This window comes from Monodelphis domestica, chromosome 3 (genome assembly GCF_027887165.1).
Source record: "Monodelphis domestica isolate mMonDom1 chromosome 3, mMonDom1.pri, whole genome shotgun sequence".
In the NCBI taxonomy this organism is placed as follows: Eukaryota; Metazoa; Chordata; class Mammalia; order Didelphimorphia; family Didelphidae; genus Monodelphis; species Monodelphis domestica.
In genome coordinates, this window is record NC_077229.1 from 504,651,497 (window position 1) to 504,674,116 (window position 22,620).

Consider the following 22,620-nt stretch of genomic DNA (forward strand, 5'->3'; position numbering starts at 1 on the left):
TGAACTAAACCAGTGTACCTCCTAGGAGTTCCCTCTGAACCAGTAGTATTCTTGCAACATAACACAGTCTTTATGTCCACAAATCATTTCCCAGTTCCCAATGATTTGGGGAAGCGGGTTGTTAACTACAAAACCCACCCTCTCTTTTCTGGACTGTGGCATCCTGGGCCTGACAGGAATAGAGCACGCGTAGAACGCGAAACAACCCTCAGACTCATCCCGTCCAGTTACTCCAAGATTCTAACAACTTTTTAAACGCCCAGCAGAGCCTGCCCAGATTGCAACTCAGTCGCAGCCGTTCTGAGTGTTTCCTCCCGGGATCGCCCAATCCGAAGAGCCGAAACGAGACAGCGCGAGGCTTCATGGGGGTTGTAGGTCATTCCCTCCAATTTTCTCTTGTCTATCTAGGGAGCAAAAACTACATTTCCCAGCAAAACATAACACGTGGACCACGAGGGAGGGAGAAGGGGCGGGGAAGGAGGCTGGGGTTGTTCCCGGACCCCTCCCCCACGTGTCTTCCGGGAGTAGTGGTGGTTCGGCTTGGTCTCTCGGGACAGAACTCGCTTCCCCTTAGCAGGATGCCGAAGGCAAAGTCGGTGACCAGAGGCCGGCGCCGGGAGCGACTGGAGCAAAAAAGCGCTGGCGGTAAGACACTGCGAGGAGGAATGAGCAGAAGAGGGCGAGGAAGGCAGGGACCTATGAATGGAACCCAATAATTCCCCCACCCCTGTCCCTTCCCAGGCCTGAAACTCCTGGGGCGGAGCCGATCCCTGCATCCTCCCCGTGTGCTCTGTGCTGAATGCTGACACTCTGGGGCGCCCTGGCGGAATGGGCAGAGGGGAGTGTGGACGCTGAGCCCGCTGCAGGAGGAACTGCCGGGCTTTCCCTGGCTCTGGGGCTCGGTTCCCCGCGAGTGAGTGGCTTGGGGTGGCTAGGCGTTTAGTGTCCGGACAGCTTGCCTAGCCTGGCAGGCCACGGTGTTGCCCGACTCAGGTGAGATTGGCTTAAATCTCCCCCTCATTCAGATTCCTGGCTTTCTCCGCCGTTTCTAATGCCTCCTGGGAAGTCCTGGATCGTGTATAACCGGCAAGTCTGGGAACACTTGTTAAGGACTTGTGTGCGGGGCTCTGACCCTGGTCTCGGGGCATACATACGAAGGAGATATTTATTTCTACGCGAGTCTTTAAAAAACTTATAGTCCAGCATGTGGTTTGAAGATTGGGATGTCTGAGTCTGTATAGCAGAGTGCGAAGGGGAGGGAATAAGCGTTGAGACAGAGTCTGTCAGGTGTCAGCTGCTATTATCACATTGAGTCCTTACCCTGGAGGCTATTATTATCTATCCCCATTTTATTGATGAGGAAAATGAAGCAGGCAGAAGTGAAGTGAATTGCCTAGGGTCACGTAGCTAGTAAGAGACTGAGTCTGGGTTTGAACTCAGGTCTTCCTGACTCCAGGCCCAGCGCTCGATTCACTGAGCCACCTACCTGCCTCTAATCAGTGGATTTGGAGTTGGGGGACTTGAGTTCAGAGCTCATCTTCTAGTTATTATTTCTGTGATCCAGAGAAGGTAGTTAAGAGGTTACCGTGCTTATGGTGGAGTGCAGAAATCAAGAGATTTGGAATTTGAGGATTTGGGTTTAGATCTCACCTCCACCACTTATCTCTAAATTATTACTTAACCTCTCTGTACCTCAGTTTTCTCATCTATAAAAAAATGAAGCAGTTGGACTAGATATTCTCTAAGGGCCCTTCCAACACAAGATCCATACATGCAGAGTAAGAACAGTATGTACCAGACAACATGACAGTGGATGTAGAGTATTGGGCATAGAGAATCTGGCTCTCGTTGTTGCCTGCTGTCATTTTGTCTTTCTTGTTGGACTGCAGTTTTTATATTGGTTCAGTGATAAGGTTACCGTAAGATTCATTCCAGTTTCAAATATTGTGATTTCATGATTAGTTCCAGTCACATACTCACAGGGTTTTAAAGCTGGAAGAGAAGCCTTATAGTTCATTTAATCCAACACCTTCATTTTATTTTATTTTTTTAATAATAACATGTATGGGATGAGGCTCTTTGAGGGGTAGGGGAAGGGATACTAATGAAAGAAACAAAAGACATCTATAAAAACTTATTTTTAAAAAATGGTGACATACAGTATTTTGTTGTTATAAAACTTTATTCCTTTCCTTTCCCTCTCCAGGGATACATCCCTTGTAACAACAAATAAAAAAGATAAAAAATGGTTCAGCAAAACCAAAAAATAAAATGCGCCTGACAGTATGTGTAATATTTTATGTCCATAGTTCCCTTCCTCTAAAGAAGGAAGGTTCATTTTTGTTAATCATTATTTTGTTCTTTGTTCATTATTGTGGTCACGTATATGGTTTTCTGGGTTATATTTTTTTATTCTTCCTCATTTTGTGTGTCTTCCCTTTCCTCTTAGAATTCTTCATATTATTTGTTTCTTATTGACCAGTATAAATTCCATTACATTCACTTTTGTTCTGTCATTTCCCAAAAGACATGTAGATTCCTCAAGAGAAGATCATCTAAATATTTCCCATATCAATTTTTTTTGGAATCAGCTTGTTCCAGCCCTTTCTCTTCTAACTTGGGCCAATATGTGGTAATGACAAATATAAACAAAATCCTAGTGAAAACTATTAATAAGATTATATACATGGTATAGCAACCTCACAACAATTCTTCTTAGTTTTCCTGGCTGTTTTTCCAAGTCATAATCCTTATTTTCCTACATTTGGGGTAGTAATAGATTTCATTGTTCAACCATTCCCCAATCAATGCAATCCATTTTATAAATGATGTGGTGGTATGACTTTTATAACAAATTTGGTTTGTGGTTTTCTATAGGTGTCATGTTTAATACTGGACTTGGACAGCATATTTTGAAAAATCCTCTCATTGTTAATAGCATCATTGATAAGGTTTGTATAAGTTGTACTGAAGACTGAAAAGAAAGTCAATGCTTTTTTCTTTAGAATGTCTTCTCTTTAGAAAAAGTTGCTAGATACAACAATGCATTTTGTTTCACATATTGCCTTCAATATAACAAATGTGTTAAAAGCACATGCCATGTGCTAGGTGCTGGAGATACAAAGGCAAAATAAGTGAAATAGTTTTTATTATCAAGAAGCTGACATTCTAATGTGGGTAAGAAAATCAAGAAAAGGAAATAGATTGTTTGAAGAAGGGGACAGCACTAACAAGTGGGGAGAAGTAGGGAAGGCTTTTTTGGTATCTGAGCTGACTTTTTAAAGAAGATAAGGATTTTGAGATGTAATGGGACAGAAAGAACAACTGGGTATGGAATATTTTTGTAACTACATAGAAACAGGAAAACGGAATGTTGAGTTTGGGAAACAGTAGAACCATTTAGCTATAATGTAGAGTTTATGAAGAGGAGTCATTTGTGAGACTATTGAAAGGTAAGTTGAACCAGATCATGGAAGACTGTCATTACCCCGATAAGGAGTTGTAACTTATCTTCAAGAATAGGGAGCCACTGGAGATTTTGGAGAAGTGACACAGTTAAACTTTTGCTTTAGGAATATTATTTTAGCTGCTGTGTGAAAGGTAAGAAGGGAGACCAAATTTATTAGTGGCCATATGAATAGAGAGAATTATGTAAGGGATATGTTGATGATAGAATAGACAGGGTTGAGTTGATATGGGGATTGAGGGAGGAGGGTGTGAAAGGAAAGAAGAAAAATGAGGATGATTCCAAGATTGCAAACCTAATTGACTAGAATAGTCCTATTGCCTTCATCAGAAACAGGGAAGTATGGAGGAAGGACAGCTGTAGGATAATGAATTCTCCTTTAAAAATAATGACTTTTAGATGCTTGTGGGATGCTCAGGTGAAAATGTTCAGTGGATATTTAGCTATCTGCAACCTGATTTCAGCACGTAAATGGTGGATATATAGATTTAGAAATCATTTGTGTAGATGGTACAGCAGATAAACCCAAACAAATATGCAATCCACCCACCATAATAGCATGAAAAGAGATTGTGTTATTGTTACTTGCTTTCTTTCACTTGCATATGTTGGCATTCCCTAATCAAAGAGTGTATGCCAACATGGTTGTAATCAGTGTGTATGTTGGATTTTTTTGACTCTGCTTTCTTTACTCTGCATGGCTATATACAAATGTTCCCATAGTCAATTCATAAACATTTATTAAGTACCTACTGTGTGCCAGGCATTATGCTTACACTGGAGATACAGAAAAAGGCAAAAGATGGTCCCTGACTGCAAAGAGTTTACAATCTAATGGGTGAAACACTATGAAAACAAGTATATACAAAGCAAACTATGTACAGAATGAATAGGAAATATTACCAGAGGGAAGACACTGAATTAACTGATTAGGAATGGCTTCCTGTAGAAGGTAGAATTTTAGCTGGGAATTTTAAAAAAATAGGTCAGTAATCAGAGCAAAGGAAGGGGAGTATTCTAGACATGGAAGAGATATCCAGAGAAAATGCTTGGAGTGGAGAGATGGGCTATCTTATTTGTACAACCAAGAGGTCAATATCATTGGATTGAAGAGTATGTGACGGGGAAGGCAACTATTAAGGTAGGAGGGGGCTGTGTTATGAAGGGCTTTGAATGCCAAACAGCTTACTGTTTTTGTTTCTAGAGGCAATAGAAAGCCCCTGGAGTTTATTGAATAAGGTATGATCAGATGTTTTATGAAAATCGCTCTCATGGCTGAATGAAAGATGGATTGGGTAGAGAATTGAGTCAGGCAGACCCACCAGCAGGCTAATGAAGTAACCAAGACATTGAAAGTGAAGAGAATTGGCGCTACAGCACCAGACGTTATTTTAGAGATGTTGCAAATCGAAGGACCTTGGCAATAGCTTGGACGTGGGGATGAGAGAATGAAGAATTCAGGGAGATTTCTAGATTTGTGAGCCTGACAGACTTGGAGGATGTCATTCATTAGTAGGGGATGGAGGACTGGGAAGTAGGATTTAGGGGGGAATATAGTTGTTTTGGGCATACTGGATTTAAGATGACTACTGGATATCCATTTGAGATTTCCTAGAGATAGCTAGAGATGTGAGATAGGTGGTTTTCTGAGAGACTGAGTTAACAAAGTCTGATTTCAGAGTAAACAGCATAGAGATAGTAATTGAATCCATGGGCGCTAATGAGATCACCAAGTGGAGGAGGGTAGAAGTGAAAGAGAAGAAAGACCAGGACAGAACCTTCTGGGTCACCTGATCTGAAAGAAGATCCAGCAAAGGAGACAGTCAGATAGATAGGAGGAAAATCAGGAGAAAATAGTGTCCCCAAAACCTAGAGAAAAGAGAATATCACAGAAGATAGTGATCAACAGGCTCAAAGGCTACAGAGAGGTCAAGGAGAATGAGACTAGGGGGGAAAGACCTTTGGATTTGGCAGCTAAGATCATCAGTAACTTTGAAAGGGTGGCTTCAGTGGAATAAGGCCTGACATAAAGGTTTAAGAAGACAACGGTGAGAGGAAAATGGAGGCACTTATTGTAGATGGCCTTTTCAAGGAGTTTAGGTACAAAGGGCAGAAAGACATTCAGGACAATAGCTAGCTAAAATGGAAGGATTCCAATAATTTTTTTTCTAGGGTGGGGGAGACATGAGTGTGTTTGTAGATAGCAGAAAATGAAAATGTGAGGGAGAGACTGAAAATAACTGGGAAAAGTCAGGATGACAGAAAGAGCAGATTATTAGAGAAGATAGGATGACTTGAACAAGTAGAATTAGTTATCTTTCCTCAAGAAGATGCTTCTAAATTTAGCTTTTTAGAAGCAGTTTGTTTCATCCTTTCACTTATAAGTAGCCCAGCATATGGTAATAACATGTAAACAAAATCTAGTGACAAACTTTATATATAACTTGAAAAATAGTTTGAAAGACCCTGAAGAGTCTTGGTGAGGTTGCCATACTTGTATAACCTGTATAATAATTTTCCTGCATTTGGAGTGGTGTAGATTTCAGCTGGTACTGAAGTCCTACTTAAATGCCTCACCATGTCAAGGTAGATAGATCATCATAGCTATAGACCTTCACCTTCCTTCCCCACTGGAAAAGCATCTTGTTGCAGACATTGCTTGTTGTTCAGGGGACATCCTTCGGAAAGTCTTATTACCAAGTCAGCTACATTTGATGAACATTTCTAACCACAGCAACTGGTAGAACATCCATTAATTTGTGGAGGCCTTTTGATCAATATTGGTAGAAGAAGTGATTTCACATCACAATCGTAGGACTTTGAAATAGGAAGTGGATTTTATACCACTTTGTAATCTGAGCCTTGACACTGCCAGGATAAATTCATTGTTAGACTTTGATAAGCTAGAAGCGACAGGTGGCTCAGTGGGATAGACAGCCAGGGCTGGGAAACAGGAAGTTCTGGGTTCATATCTGACCTCAGACACTTACTCTGTTACCTTGGGCAAATCACTTAACCGCATCGCCTAACCTCTTCTGCCTTGAAACCAATATACAGTACAGATTCTAAGATGGAAGGTATGGGTTTAAAAAAAAGATCACCAAGCTAGATTTCCTGGGGTTATAAAGTCACTTGATAACTCACATTTATATATATATATAATATCATTAATATATATAATTAATATAATATACTATATATTATATAAAATAAATGATATTATATAAAAATATAATTATAATAATATATAATATTATATAGTAATATTCATTTCTACGTCTGCAATAAAGTCCTAAGATTTTTGTGCTTGTTTTTAGGCTGCCTTAAGGCCAACAGATGTAGTCCTCGAAGTTGGTCCTGGAACTGGAAACATGACTGTGAAACTACTAGAAAAAGCTAAAAAGGTCTGCATTTTGGATTTTACTAACATTTTGATATTAAAAGGAACCCGTTCGTTAAAGTGTGTTTTTCAGCTTTGGGGAAAAAGTCTGAAAAATTTAATGTTATGAATTGCAGTGAATCGGAATTAACTCTTGATATAACTTCTGAAGTCTTGCCCCAATGTGAATGGTCTAGAGAAAATATCCTTGTTCAAAAAAACTTCTTGCCAGTTGACTTCATGATCAAACTGCCAAGTATCTGGTGGGAATTTTTCTGAATAGTACATAGATACCCAGTTGAGGTTGCTGTTTAAAATCTGTTTCAGGGGCAGCTAGATGGCTCGTTGGATTGAGAACCAGGCCTAGAGGTCCTGGGTTCAAAATTGGCTTCAGACACTTCCTAGCTGTGTGACCCTGGACAAGTCACTTAACCTCCATTGCCTAGCCCTTATCACCACTTTTCTGCCTTAGTTTTAAAAAAATGTCAGTTTCAATTTCAGACTTATCTGATGTATCTGTGACTTATATGATTGTCATTAGCTATCTTACCTTCAAAAGACCATCCCTTAGCTTAAAATAGATAGAATATACTTGTGTTTTGTTGGTGTAAGGTGACTTGCAAATCTTATGGTGCTATATATAGTAATTATTAGTATTACCTCTGTCAAATATATTAACAGCATAGAAATGTAATGGTATGAATGTAAATGGTGTAATGGCATTGAGGACTGCCTCTATACTGTTTTGAGCTAGATTAAAGAATGGTGCTCTTGTGACATTTTTGGTGTATTTTAACAAGAAAATGAACTATATTTCCATTTTTGTAATTTTTTTAACATTCATTTTTTTATTTTGAGTTCTAAATTTTCTCATACTCTGCAGCTCCTACCCACCCACTGAGAAGGCAAACAATATAATTATGCTTGTTAAATGATGGGAAATATATTTCCATACTAAACATATTAGCCAAAAAAAGACTTCGTTTTATAGTTCTCTTCATATGTGGATGACATTTTTCATCTTGAATCCTTTAAAATTGCTGTGGATCATTGTATTGCTTAGAGTAGTTAAGTCTCACAGTAATCATCATATATATTTGCTGTTACTTTGTGCAATATTTGCCTGGCTCTGTTCATATCAGTCATCTCAGATTTTTCTGAAAGCTTTTTCTTTCCCTCCCTTCTTCCTTTCTCTCTCCCTCCCTCCCCTACTACTCTTCTGGTTTAGAATTGATACTAAGTATCAAATCTAAGGTAGGAAATTGGGGTTAAGTGACCAGCCCATAGTCACACAGCTAGGAAGTGGCTACGGCCATATTTGAACCCAGGCTCTCATCTGAAAGCCTGGCTCTTATCTCCTGCGCCATTTAACCTCTCCCCACGCCCCCTATTTTTTATAGCACAATAGTATTCCATCACAATTGTATTCTACAATTTGTTCAGCCATTCCCCAGTTGATGGGCATTCCCTTAGTTTCCAACTCTTTGCCACAAAATCTAAATATTTTTGTACATATAAATCCTTTCCTTTTTACTTTGATCTCTTTAGGACGTCGACCTATTGGTCATATTTCTGGATTGAAGGTTATATAGAGTTGTATAGCCCTTTGAGCACAGTTCCAAATTGTTGATCAATATGATTCAAGTTTTCAGTTCCACCAAGTGCATTAGTGTCCCTAGTTTTTCCACATCACTTCAAGCATATATCCTGTTTCTTTTCTGTCATGTTAGCCAATTTAATGGGTGTGAGGTAGTACCTCAGAGTAAGTTTAATTTGAATTTCTCTCATTACTAATGATTTAGAGCATTTTTTCATAACTGTGATAACTTTTGTAATTTTTATTTTTAAAGGTATTTTAAAGTCCTTTTTTTTACAGGGAATGGAGGGCGATGTAATGAATTGAAAAGTGTTTTAGAAAGCATGTTTGAGATTTTTACTTTTGGAATAATGAATGCCAATGATCAATCCATGTTTAACTAAAGATATTTTCTTATCACTTCTTTATTTACTCTAGGTAGTTGCCTGTGAACTTGACCCACGTCTAGTAGCTGAACTTCACAAAAGAGTCCAGGGAACGTGAGTATAAATAGTAGAATCAGTAGTTTTCTTATGAAGGTCTTCTGAAATCATGTTTATATAATTAAAAAAACTTTTTTTTCTCCAATTGTCAGGCCCCAGGCAAGCAAACTTCAAGTAATGGTTGGTGATGTGTTAAAAACCGACTTACCATTCTTTGATGCATGTGTGGCAAACTTGCCTTATCAGGTATGCTTCAGTTGCAGACAAATCATAATTTGGAATTCTTTTGTATTTTCTTTAAAGAATCACATCATTTCTCTCTTTTCCAGATCTCTTCTCCATTTGTCTTCAAACTTTTGCTGCATAGACCTTTTTTTAGGTATGTGACAAAACTGAGTTTCTAGAGTATTTCAGAAAAACTGATTGCTTTTATTTGACTTATTTTCAATGTGCCCCTCCCTAAAATGTCAGGTAAATGCTATTGAAGTCAGAGAGGAAAAGTAGATAAATGTCCTTCTGTTTTCCATCCCATTCTACCCCATACCTGCACTATTGTAGTAATGTCCTTGCCTACTTCCCCATTTCTTTCATCTAAGGTGACCAAACTAATTACCTAAAGCCCAGCTTGACTTTTCTTCATTTCAAGAGACTTCCAGGTCTCTCCACTGCCTCTTAGATAAATTAAATCCTCTTTAGTATGTAAACTCCTCAAGAGGAAGAATTGTTTCTTTCTTTCTTCTTTTTTTTGGTATCTATGACCCCAGCCTCTTACATTGTACTTTTCACATTTACAATTCATTATACTTTTTCCTGATTGGTTTTCACACTCTGCTGCCAAATTTGCCTTTTCAGTTTTGTTTTCTACTGTTGCTCACCCCTAAGGTACTTCCTTGGTATCTGTTTGGTAAGCCCTTCAGAATTACCGTCCCCAAAAGATATGTAGTCTGTCCTTTCTTAGCTTTATGTAGTTATGGGAGTTTTTACTCTCTTCCATGAAGATAGCAAGTCTGTTAGTGGTGATCCCCTGGAAAAGACAGCAAGATGTAGGTGGTTTCATAAAACAATAATTCCTTGTTTGTTAGAGAGGGTCTTGATTAACCTCACCTATGATAGCATGCTATTCTCAGTATAAGAATTAATAATATTCCTGCTCCAACGCTACAATGTATCACCTTTTTTCCGTGCCTACTAAGAAGACCCCTTCTTTGTAGTTTATTAATAAAGAAAAACCCTTCCTCCTTTTGGGGTCACTGGCTTTGCTGAGATTGTCAGTTGAGCGGCTTTTATAACAGTTCTATTTGTCATTGTTAATAAACTAATCTTGTTCAAACTGTGTACCTCAGTCTATCTTTTTTGGAATGGCTCTAGACAAGGCTCTTTTTGGTCATATTTTTCAGGTTGTCCTATGATTCTTCATTTTTTTCCCCTCCATCAGTTTTCTGGTCAGTTTTTGCTGTAAGATAACTTAAATTTTCTTCTTTTTTTTGCCTTTTGATTCATTTTTTGTTATCTCCTAGAATCCTTAACATCTGTTAGATCCATTCTCATTTTTAGGAAGTTCGTTGCTTGGGTAGGGTTTTGTACCCCTTGGGCCAAATTGTTAATTCCCTTTCTAATTCTGTCACTTCTTTTCCATTTGTTTTTTTCTTTCCTCAAGCACTCTCATTTTGTTTGTAAAAATATTTTTTAATTTTTAAAGAAAAAAATCTCTTACTCTAGCTCTTCAGAAATTATAATTGGTTTTGTGCCTAAGTTCTATTTTTTTCTGAGGCTTTCCAAGGTATTTTTTGACTCATTATCTTCTGAGTTTATATCTTGAGCTTTCTTGCCATCATAGTAGTTCTGTTGCTGGAATGCTTATTCTTTCAGCCTATTTCCTGACTTTGGACTTGATGTTTCGGCCAGACTCTGTGCACTTCTGGTAGATGGCTGGGCTTTTCCAGATGCTGCTTTCTTGGAGTATTGAGTCTGATGTTGGTCAGAGTCTGGTTGTTGTCCTTGCCCGTTGAACTCTGCAAGTTCTTGCCTCAACAAAACTAGAATGCCATTGGACTTCTTATCTCCTGTCAGTTCAGGATTTAGGCTCCTCTTTGATCTAGGATTTTTGCCCTGTTTAGCCCTCTGCAAGATAGGCTAAATGCTGGAACCAAGATAAAGCTCTGCCTGAGAACACCACGTCTGGCGCAGGCCTCCTCAGTTAGAATTGGGTAGTGGATGCCAGAGTTGGCACCAGTTGCCATTTTGAAGAGGCTTGGTATGAGTCTGGTTGTTCCCCAGGACAGGTCTGAGATCTCCTGCCCCGGTACACAGCCTCTCCCTTGCTCCTGAAGTATTTCAGTGGGCTTGTGCTCTTTAGCTGACCACTTCACGACAAGCTGCAGACTTCTGTATCTCCATAGGTTGCCCGAGATTGGACAAATTGCTTACTCTATTTTCCCGTGATCTACCTATCAAGGTTATTTTCTGGGTCTGTTTGGATGAGTTTGGTGAAGAGGGCTCAGCTGGCCAGTGTCTGCTACTCTGCCATCTTGGCTTTGCCCCATAACCAGAGCCTCATCTTCCATCCCTGGCCTTAGCCTTGTGTCTGGAATGGCTTCCTTTACCTCTGCCTCTCCTGACCGCTTCCTCCCTTTATAGCTTAGGTGTCCTAAGGCCTCTCCTGATTTCTGTGCTGACCCTTTTCCTTTTTCTTTGGATCTCTAGTGCCTAGCATGGAGCTTTAAATGTGATAAATGAACATTTTGTTGAATAACTATTTAGTTATATATTCTTAGTGCAAAGTGGGCATTTTTCTTTTTCTCATTTTATTTTTTCTCAGATGTGCTATACTTATGTTCCAGAGAGAATTTGCTCTCCGTTTGGTTGCAAAACCAGGAGACAAGCTATACTGCAGACTTTCCATTAATACCCAGTTACTAGCACGAGTGGATCATCTGATGAAAGTAAGTGAAATTTAACCTGTAGTTAGCTTGATCCCTTCATCCCATGCTGAGTTTCTGAGTACAATGATTTTGGTCATTAAATTGCAAAAATAAATAAATAAATGACCTGAAGCTCATTTTGTGATGAACAGGTTGGGAAAAATAACTTCAGACCACCACCAAAAGTTGAATCAAGTGTGGTAAGGATAGAACCTAAGAACCCACCACCACCTATCAATTTCCAGGTAAGGTGAAAATAAAACCTGGCCACTTGGCTGCACAAGAGCATAGGGCTGTCATTCAAATGGAAATGAACATTGTTTTTTGTTGTTGTTTTAAAAACCTTCATCTTAGAATCAATACTGTGTATTGGCTCCAAGGCAGAAGACTGGTAAGGGCTAGGCAATGGGGATCAAGTGACTTGTCCAGGGTCAAACAGCTAGGAAGTGTCTGAGGCCAGATTTGAACCTAGGACCTCTTGTCTGTGGGCCTGGCTCTCAATCCACTGAGCCACCCAGCTGCCCTCTTGAAAATGAACATTGTAAGCAGGGGCCTGCTCACATGAGAAGGTGGGTGCTACTAGTCCTCACCAGAAGAGGTTCAAGTGATTTGCTCAGGCTGCATCATAAGAAACCATATTGATTTGTTTTTTTCCTACAACCTCTCAAGGATTCCTGGCAACTTTTTTTTCAATTTAATTTTTGATTCAATTCTTCCTTTCCCCCCACTATAGAAAGCATTATCTGGCAAAATATATAGATTATGTCTTTCATGTTTCTAATTATCAGTTCATTAGCATTGAATAAATAGATTCATTTCAGTAGGAGTATTTTAGTTATATTGTCTCTGCCCATCCATGAACAATGAATATTCCTCCAATTATTTAGACCTGACTTTATTTGATTAAAAAGCGTTCTATAGTGATGGTTCACGTAGTTCTTGAGTTTGTTTTGGCAGGCATACACCCAGGTATTTTATTCTATCTGTGGTTATTTTAAATGAAGTAGGAAAGAGTTTTGAATATTATTTACTTATGAATGACTACTTTTTATCTTGGTTCAGAAGCTTTTTGTTATTATACATTTGCCCCTTAATCATTATTATTTAGGGAAAATTAACACGGGGTTGGTTTGGTTTGATTTGTTTTGTTTTGTTTTGGAGAGACTATAGAAAACTGCAGACTTTTTGGTGTGTGAGACTGATATCATCAATCTGTTTCAGGAATGGGATGGTCTAGTGAGGATAACATTTGTGAGGAAAAACAAAACTCTCTCTGCTGCATTTAAGTAAGTTCGCCTCTTGTGTTTCTAATTATGGAGTATAGACAACAACTTTACAATGTATAGTTCACCCATTTCCAGACATGGCTAAGCTTTTTAATCACTTTGTATTTGTAGGAGCCAGGCAGGCAATTAATTCACTTTTTCCTGGCAATGTCATTTATTCTCTGAGCTCTGATGGCCAGCCTTCCCTAAAAAACTCCCAAATCTTAATCTCAACTGCCAAGCTCTCTCTGAAAGGCCTGTCAGAAGCATTTCAAACTCAACATGCTCCCAAATTAACTCAACCTCATGGTTCTTGGTCTACTGATTACTGGACCTCTCCATCTCTGTCATGGCTCCCCATATGGTTAACACAGCACCTCCATGTTTCTGTAGCAACCCTCCTGTTTTAGTTTGAATTGAAGTACTACATTTGAGGTTACAGGGGGTTCTTGAAATATTTCAGGTTGAATTTATTCAAAATAGGAGTACTTTTTTTTTTAGTACCTTTAAAATGCTTATTTTTTAAATGAGCATAAATATAATTATGATTAGAATGTGTAAAGGGGGAAAGAGATTAATTATAAAGAGGTTGGACTGGATTATATTTAAAATAGGGTCGCCAGGAATTTATATTAATTCCAAAAAGATTTATTTACAATTTATTTACAAAATATAGAAAAAGTGAAGTAAGAAAATCAGAGAGAGGATAGGGTAAGATACCTATCTTACGCACTAAGCAATTTACTCCCAGTCCCTAGATCAACCTGGGCAGGGAGAGTTAGTCCTGAGGCCTTGGCGAAGCCGAGGCCCTGGGGAAGTCTCTTCTGAGGCTAGTCACTTCAGAAAGTCCAATATGAAAGGAGTCAACCTTTCACTCACCACGTCTCGGGTCCAGTCAGCAAATTCTCCACCAGCTTCCAATCCAAAGAAAGAACGAACTGCCAGTAGAACTCCACTCAGGAAGTTGTCACTCCCTTTTAAAGACACTTTCTCTTGCATCACTTCCTGTGTCTTCCTTTAATTCTACATCTATCATAGTTGAAGTCCTGATTTAGGACTGCCCAGGAGGCAATCAGTCAATTCTGATTTGTCATCCACTATCGCACCTGTGGGCCACAGACCTCCCCCACTCAAGTGTGAATGAGGTGCTTACACTTTTAGTGATTAAATCTAAAAATGGGCAGGGGTTACAATTTAATCTTCACAGTCAGGGGAGAGTTCATTAATTTCATTTTCACAATCAGGGGAGAGTTAAATTTAATCTTCACAAATGTGACTATAATATATACATACATATACATGTGTGTGTATATATATGAATTATAAGGCCTCCTTTTATTTCTGGAAGTGAGTAACATGTTTTTCCTTTGATTTTCTGGAACTATCGTTGGTCATTGCATTGAGAAGAGTTCCTATGTCTTTCAGAGCTTTTAGTTTTTATAGTATTGTTCTTGTATAAATTATTTCCCCAGTTCTGCTGAATTCACCCATCTTCAATTCATACACATCTTAGGTTTCACCAAAACCAGAAAACAAGGATCCTTTTAAGCCTTATTTCCTTTTTGCTTAGTCCTTCGTTGTCATGGAGGCAGCTGCCAAAAAAAGCAAAGATCAATGGATATTTTGAGTTAGGAGGCTTAGATTTGAATCCTGACTCTTATTACATAGCTAGTAAGTGGCAGTCATAATTTCTTTGAGGCTCAGTTTTATAACCTATAAAGTGGACATAATTTTACTGGCTACCTAAACTATGATATTATGAGGAACAAGTCAAATAATAGATTTAAGAGTGTGGCAGTCTGGGGTAGCAGAAAGATGGCAGAATTTGGTTTTAAACAACCTATGTACAGATTCTAGCTCAACCATTAAGTAGCTTTGTACCTTTGAGTAAGTCACCACCATTCATTGAACCTCAGGGGAATGAAGGGATTGGTCTAAATGATCTCTAAGACCCCTTCCAACTCTCAACCCTTTGATCTTTTGTCAACAATTTGTAAGCCATATAATGATATAAAAATGTTAGTCATTAAAATATGTGAATTTTATAATTAAAGCAATCTAAAACATGACCAGTTTGGTGAATGTTTCATTTCTTTAAACATGAAACATTTAAAAAATTTTATAAAAGCAAAACTTCCTAGAAACTAATTTTGTCTTGCATCACCACCATAGGTCCAGTGCAGTCCAGCAGCTTTTGGAAAAAAATTACCGAATTCACTGTTCGGTCCATAACATTGTAAGTAGAAAAAGTCTCTGTCGTAGTGAGCTTAGGCCAACCTCTTTCATGATGTACCTCTCCCTTCAAGGAAATTCTGTATCAAATGTAACAAAGCGTTACAGTGCTTATCATTCCCCACTGGGAACATTTTAATTCTGCTTCTGGTAGATTGGTGGGACTGCAACTTTATATGTTTAGGTTTAGATGTGAGCCTTCACTGTTGCAAGGAGTATACCAGTAATCGGCTTCAAACCCCATTTCCATGTAAACTTTTGGAAGTTTGAGGCTAGAACTTTGCTTGTAAATGTAATGAGCTTGTAATAGTCGGATAGCATGTAAAAGAACTGTGTATTTTTTGAAAAATTCCTTTAGGATTTATTCTTTGATATAACATATTTTAGAAGTGTAGTAATGAATTTTGTTTTGCAGAATTTGCAAATTGTTCTATTTTAGAGATAGTAATGTTAGGTCAGTAAAAATGTGTGTGATTTGAGTCTATTAGTATGGGAGAAGGTCACCTGATTAGAACTATAGGATCAGAGAATTTGTATTGGAAAGCATCTCACTGTCCCTTTGTAACCAATATTCAAAGTTCATTTTACCTGTACATTTAACCTCTTTCCATATTACCACAAATAAACAAAAAGTTATGTGGTGATTTGTATGGACCCCCAAAAAAGAGTCAAAGTGGCTGCATTGCAAGATATCACATTCGTTTATTCTGCAACCTGTGTTGATAGGCAATACCAGAAGATTTCAGCATTGCAGATAAAATACAGAAAATCTTAATGGATACAGGTTTTAGCGACAAAAGGGCCCGTTCCATGGACATAGATGACTTTATCAGGTAATTACATTTTTGTTTTTCTAAATCGCTTAGACATGTTTGCATTTCTGAACTCTTGACACCTTCAGATGCTGTATTTAAAGGCCATTAGAGAAGAGCCACATGGGGCTACTTGGAAAACCTGTTGCTTAGGACTTCCATCGCATGGAATATTTGGTGTAGAACCTGTAATGAGGAACAGTCAAAGCCAATAGATAACCTCTGGGTTATGGGGGATTTTTAACTAACCTGCGCTCATATTCTTTTTGGAGCTCGTCCGTTTAATAAGGTATTTATTTTCAAAACTTCCTTAGCTGAGGTATAGGAATCTGATCCCAAGGAAGAGACTCTCACGTCTTTTCTTCCTATTCTGGTGCTAACCACTGCTTGTGGCCCCTCAGTTAGCTGAGGCCGGCTCACAGCAGCCACAGTGAAGCTATGTATTTGGATCATTTATATTGGGTTTACAAATGGTCTCATGGAGGTTTAGGGAGAATTTTGTCCTTAAGCAAACTAGTAATTGTCTTAATTCTCTGCTCGCCTTAGCTGTGTTGATAAATATGGTTTGATAGAAATCTTGCAGTTAGATGATGCACAAAGTTTGCAGATTGAATGGTGGGCAGTGCTCCTGCCCAGAAAGTGTTGAATGCAAGTTAAACTCGGGTGTGGTTCTCTTTCCAGTGTGCTATCCTTCTTTTTACAATCGCCACAATCAACTCCTTCCTGCCCACTTGGAAGTATAGCACGAACATTAGAGACTAGGAAGCTTGTTTGTACACTGCCTCCATCATTAGACGGGGAGCTCCTCGAGAGCAGGGGCCGTCTTTTATCTTTCTTTGTATCCTCAGCCCTCAGTACAGTGCTTGGCACACAGAAGGCAGTTCAGAAATGGTCCTAGGGGGGCTTTGTGCTCTCCCCCCTCCCCCCCTTTTTTTTTTATTTCACCTAAGTCAACCTTTACAGGAACTGTGGGAAATCCCTACTCTTCCATTGGCATCTATACATATAACAACCTTTTTTCTGTACATAATTACCATTCTCCTGTGAGAGAGACACCATTATACAGTGAAGAGCAATGGATCTGAAATGAAGAGCCTGGAGTTTCCATCCTCATTCTGCTGCTGACTGCCTGGGTGACCCTGGGCCAAGCTGCTGCTCTCCAGGCCTGTTTTCTCACCTGTAATTTGGAGGGTAGAAAAGTCTCTGATGCTCCTTGTAGTTCTAAATCTGATCTGCGGTGTACCTTGATAGATTTAAACCGTAGCTGACAAACTAAGTCTTCCACTGAAACACAAAATCTAAATCTCAGTGTTATTCAGTAAAAAATCAATTGACCTCCACTCTGGTGTGTCTGGGAGGACAGAACAGTCTGTGCAAAGTCCCAGGAACTACAGGGCCCCTGGGTATGCCGACCATCGCCCGCCTGGCCCCTGGGTATGCCGACAATAGCCCACCTTTCATTTCTGTCCAAGCATCTCCCACTTGTTATGTTAACCTAGCCAAAATCATTAGCAGAATATTCCAAAAATATTGTCATTCCCCATCAAGTAACTCAACTATGACTGCTTTAACCAATCTAAACTCCACTCTGCCTCTGCGGAACTCACTTGCTGAGCTTCCCCTAGCATGTTAGCAATAAACTTCCCCTTGCCTGAATTGCATTGTCTCCATGTGTTCCTTGGGGTGGTCTTCCACTCGGACCCTAACATCAGAATACACTAAAATCAAGGAAAAGTAATTGAAAGAAATCCTAACAGGTTTTTCCGAAAGTCAGTTATATATTTTGTGACCTGTTTTGGTTTTTTATCTTGACGTATTATTTCATCTGGGAAAATATCCTGGTGTGGGAATTCTTCCACCCCATGCACATCTAATTCACTTGGAACCTCAGACGTCTCAGTTCACTGGAGAACTGAAAAAATTGACTTGTCCATGGCCACAGGGCGAGGACATCTGAAAAAGGCAGTATTTGAATCTGGGCTCTTTGTCAGTATTTTTATGTATCAAATCTATTACATTATATTGTCAACTTTTTTATTGTACTTTAAAATGTAAAAACCAAATATTGCTTAAACTGTGGGCTCTTAGCTTAGACTTTATTCTGTTTTCTGACATCTTATTTGTAGACTAGACCAAAGCTTAAGGGGCCACACACGATTTTAAGCAGGATGGGCCTTCTTCCAGTTATCATTTGCCTTTTTCATGTTCATTTTTTTTTCAGATTGCTACATGGATTCAATGCAGAAGGCATCCATTTTTCTTAAGCAGACAAAAAAAGAAAATTCCAGTCTCAATAAGAAGCTTTAATTTTACTTACTGGACTACTGATATAATGAAGATAAATCTCTATTTTTTTACAAGGATAACCACCAAACACCTCACGGGTTTCACCCTCTCATGAAGTATTATTTGTTTTTAAGGTCAAAATAGTTGTGTATTTTTATAAGTGTTCAGATTTTATGTAACTTTGGGCATAGAGTGGCCAAGTTATTGACCCTCTGGAGCACACACAATTTTCTCCAAAAGTTAATAGCCGCAATACACGCACAAACTTAACACGTGGACCATCTCGCTTCTGTGTTCATCTCCTAAAACTAACATTTAGGATAGTAATGACTGCTGTTTCTACAGGCCTTTTCCTCTTTTGCTTATATATTGGGATAGATGAGCGCCTTGTCATTATTTTTCTCATTATCCACAGTCTTCCACTTATCTCACATTCACCTCCCTCATTCTAATGAACTTTTCTTTTTCATGTATTCATCTGTCTGACCCTTCTTACCTGCTGGAGCCAAGTTCCTTTTCCATTGCATTGGGTAGAGTAGTATACTCAATTTATTTCTGATACTCAGTAGCTCTATGACTTCAGACTTCACCTCTGGGCCTCAAATTTCTTCACTGTTCAAATGAGGGAGTTATAGACTAGATGATCTCTTAAGATCCTTTCCATCAGTCACCTCACAAAAATCATGCCACTATAGTGTACTTTGTACACATAGAAATAACTGAAAGAAAATAAAACTCCAAATTTTTGCTTGGCTTTGCTTCTTTAACATTCGTTAAAAAGTACTGTTTAAGGAAAATATAAGATACCTAGGAAAGACGTAAACTACTTTGATTTTAAGAAATTCTATCATAATTCATAAGGGTAGGCCTGAACCTGATTTTGTTAACAAAGGAAAATTCCTAGATGAGGAAAATCCTTTTGTTTTAGAATACTTAAAGCAACTGGGATTATTCATTTGGTGGATTTAATGGAAAATTACTGTTGTGAGATCACTTTATATGACAGCACAGAAAATAAACAGCCTAGAATTTATACTTTATTATCATTTTATCCAGCTTTTTAGAACCCTGGATATTTTTGCTCTTTATCTGTAGTGTATGAGTTAGCCCCCTTACTTTCCAATTATCTTCACTTGAGAATAGTTATAATTTGGCAAAATATATAATTTTATAGCATTCTAAATTATGAATTGCATGAAGGTAAGGACCTTTTGCAGGCCTGTTAGAACCTGAAATGTTCATATATGGGTAGTAATAGATCCATACTTATACAGTGTATATAAGTCTATAGCCTAAGTTTTTGAAACATGTTTTTAATGTGCCCAGTCATACTTTAGAATCATAGTGATGCTTGTCAATGTATAATCACATTTGCTTCAAGCAAGATTCACAACTTAGGCAATCTCACTATATCACTATAATTCAAAAGCAGAAATATTTCAACAAAAATTAAATTAGAAATCATCCTTTTTGATAAATGATTGTGTTTTTGAATATTTGTAAAGTGGAAAGGAGGCTGGATGGGGAGTCTGATCTGGTTTTAACCCCATCATTAGCTATGTGCGCATGGGTATAATCCTACTCCCTCAACTTCAGGGCTGAACACAATGTACCCACCCCAACCTTGGTAGCCACACTATATTGTTATGAAATTTAAGGCTAGCGGTCCTTGATGGGCATGCTTAAGTTTTAAATGTCCATTAGTCCATTAGCCACCTAAATGAACCACATTTTCTGCCCAGCCCTTCCCTAGTCTTTTTTTTCATTCCCAAAATAAAATGCTATGCAGAGCTAAATGTATCCTTTTATTAACTCAAGTTAAATTAGGTACAGATGGCCTGAGTTTTATTTCTTTACAGATTTGAAATTATTTTAACATTGCCTTCATAAAGAAGCCTGTCAAAACTGCCATATTAACAATTTCTATAAAGTTAGCTAGCCTTCAGCTTTTCCCATGCAAAATTCTTATCCCCACTCACTTAATGCAAAGCTATAAGGCATTAAATTCATTAAATTTGTTGTGTTGTTATATAAAATGGCGTCTCAAAATTGATATGGAGAGTGACAACTCTGTATTCCAAGCATTTCTTAGCTCTAAACTCTAAGCACACCCGATTCAAAAATGGGCGGAGGAGAAATTAAGACATGTTTTTACAAGAAAATTTCATAAAAGTAAATTCCCATCTCTAAAAGTTATTCCATAACTTAATTTATTAAACACATTATGAAAATCTACATTTGTATTTCAGCTTTTATGTTTACAGTTTAGGAGTTTTTCCCACATGATGCAATAAGGGCTTCCCACAAACTTCCTATAGGGGTTGCAAATACTGAAATGGTGAATCTGGCTCATTTAGCTCTCTACTCATTGCTTTCCCTTTTGCTGCTCAGCATTAAATGAGCTAGCAGTTTCCCAAAGTAAACTAAAACAGGACTTCCTACGGAGAGTTTGTTAATCTACTTTTTGGACTCTGTCTGGAGAACAGAGAGAGAACTCCTAGAGAGCTATAATTTTTCCCCTAATAAAATATTTACATGAAATTGCAAACCTTCCTCCTTTGAAGATGGGGGGGGGGGGAAGGTGCTGCCATCTAAAAAGTGCAGGATACCCCCACCATAACTTTGGTGAGAACTAAATTTCTTGGTGACATTGATCATAAAATGGGTGTTTAAAGGAGCTGAAATGTGCATATGTTCTTCATGGCACAGCCACCCCACTTTTTAGCTGATTTCACCATACGGGGAAAATATGCATTTGCTACTTTTGCCTTAAAGCAACCGTATGACTCCATAAATGACCACAGTTAATGTAACACATGCATCAGAAGCCACTTTCTTTTAAACAGTATACTACCGAAAAGGGTACCTGTCTAGATTGTTAGTTGTACCATTTAAGTAATCGTACCCATTTTTAAGAATCAGAATTGCACTATTATTCTCATCAATATCACACTGGCACACATATCGCTTATCTCTATTACCCCAACATACAACTCTTCTCATCATTTTGTTACCTTTTATTTTACATCAACTAATTTATATATCTGTCCTTTACAAATAAAATGCTAAGAAAATTGAAACCACACTTTCTGATATTGAAATTCATAATTCCAGATTTTTTTCTTTTTATACATTTAAGATGGAATGGTCCAGTGGCTTTGTCCACTGTCACAGATTTTAGTTCCGTTCAGTGATATGGCACATCCTGCAAAGTGAAATAAATCACACAAAAAAAGTCTCACACACATTAAAAATATACACACGCTAAAGTTAATTTACACTGACAAATAAGGAATGTCATTTATTAAGGCTGTGCTTCAGAAAGGAAATTTAGGGTCAGTAGCCTTAAGCAAGGCACAGAGCTAGAAGAGTTGAGCACAGCTGTCTCTAGGAGAGGACAAGGTATGTACAATCACTGATGAGGTATGCATGCACGCAAACACAACTTTAAACTGCTCAGTTGGTCTCTGTAGGAAAATTGAACAGTTCAAATGAAATGCTGTGGCTTTTCTTTTTTTTTCTTTTAAAGGAAAAGTCCACAGGCTTATACTTCATTATCAGAAAGAAAATAAATTGGCAAGGATCTCCAAATGTAAGCTTCACAATTTGAACGAATGAATCATTAAACAAAAAGCTTCACAAATCCCAATTTTGTTTGGTTGTGCCTCCTGGACTAGAAAGCATTTTTGTAGACAAAGGAGTGTTTCACATAAATTGAAATGTCATTGAGGTGAAGAACAGGACATTTCCACAGATACTTTAAAAAAAGTTTATAAATGTTCAAATGGCCCTCGTAGCCAAACCAATAAATGTTAAGAGTATGGAGGGCTCCGGGGATTCTTTAGCAGCAAGTGCCCATTTTAAAGGGCTCGGGGTCTCTTCGGATTGATCTGCTTGCTGGCCTGTTCTTCTTCTTGTAGAGCTGCGCGGAAAGATTTCACTTTATCTTGGGAAAAGAAGAGAAAAAAGGAGTGGGTATTATTTAATTGCAGGTATAGAGAATTGCAATGAACTGTGTTCTTCATAGGCAGCTGGGGTTAATATGTGCAAATAGTGAGAGGTCTAATACAGAGGTGACAGGGCCACTGATGGAGATTAAAAAATACATTTGACAAAATAAAAATACAATAAAACATGGATAACATTACATAAAAAAAAATAAGCAAATGGATCCTTATATATGGATTAGTGATCCCTAGTTCAATTTGAGTTTGACACCACTGGTATATAATACTCTAGA

At 38.3% G+C, this 22,620-nt stretch overlaps 2 protein-coding genes across 7 annotated transcripts in view; one reads left to right on the top strand and one right to left on the bottom strand.

Annotated features, from left to right (window-relative positions):
• The first annotated feature begins 480 nt into the window (after positions 1 to 480).
• DIMT1 (DIM1 rRNA methyltransferase and ribosome maturation factor) lies at positions 481 to 19,127 on the top strand. Of its 3 annotated transcripts, none has more exons than XM_001366110.4 (12): positions 481 to 645; positions 2,878 to 2,951; positions 6,784 to 6,870; positions 8,860 to 8,921; positions 9,017 to 9,110; positions 9,194 to 9,243; positions 11,683 to 11,806; positions 11,938 to 12,030; positions 13,007 to 13,071; positions 15,223 to 15,286; positions 16,009 to 16,115; positions 18,316 to 19,127. In XM_001366110.4, the coding sequence occupies exons 1-12, from the start codon at positions 579 to 581 to the stop codon at positions 18,356 to 18,358; spliced, it is 930 nt and encodes a 309-aa protein (XP_001366147.3). In that variant the 5' UTR covers positions 481 to 578; the 3' UTR covers positions 18,359 to 19,127. The 3 variants fall into 3 exon arrangements, with proteins under 3 accessions (XP_001366147.3, XP_056680850.1, XP_056680849.1); XM_056824871.1 differs by lacking the exon at positions 481 to 645 and adding an exon at positions 749 to 993; XM_056824872.1 differs by lacking the exon at positions 2,878 to 2,951 and having other exon boundaries at positions 484 to 645.
• The window catches only part of KIF2A (kinesin family member 2A), a 119,023-nt gene continuing 112,367 nt past the window's right edge, over positions 15,965 to 22,620 (bottom strand). For all 4 annotated transcript variants that reach the window (XM_003340570.4, XM_001381330.5, XM_007486377.3 and 1 more), the window contains one exon: positions 15,965 to 22,326. In XM_003340570.4, coding sequence (XP_003340618.1) covers positions 22,241 to 22,326 — 86 coding nt within the window. In that variant the 3' untranslated portion in view covers positions 15,965 to 22,240. The remainder of the gene's footprint in view (positions 22,327 to 22,620) is intronic.

Coding starts and splice junctions, on each gene's coding strand:
- DIMT1 (XM_001366110.4), top strand. CDS start 579: ATGCCGAAGGCAAAGTCGGTGACCAGAGGCCGGCGCCGGGAGCGACTG. Junction 6,871..8,859: donor TACTAGAAAAAGCTAAAAAG/GTCTGCATTTTG, acceptor TATTTACTCTAG/GTAGTTGCCTGTGAACTTGA. Junction 12,031..13,006: donor CACCACCTATCAATTTCCAG/GTAAGGTGAAAA, acceptor AATCTGTTTCAG/GAATGGGATGGTCTAGTGAG.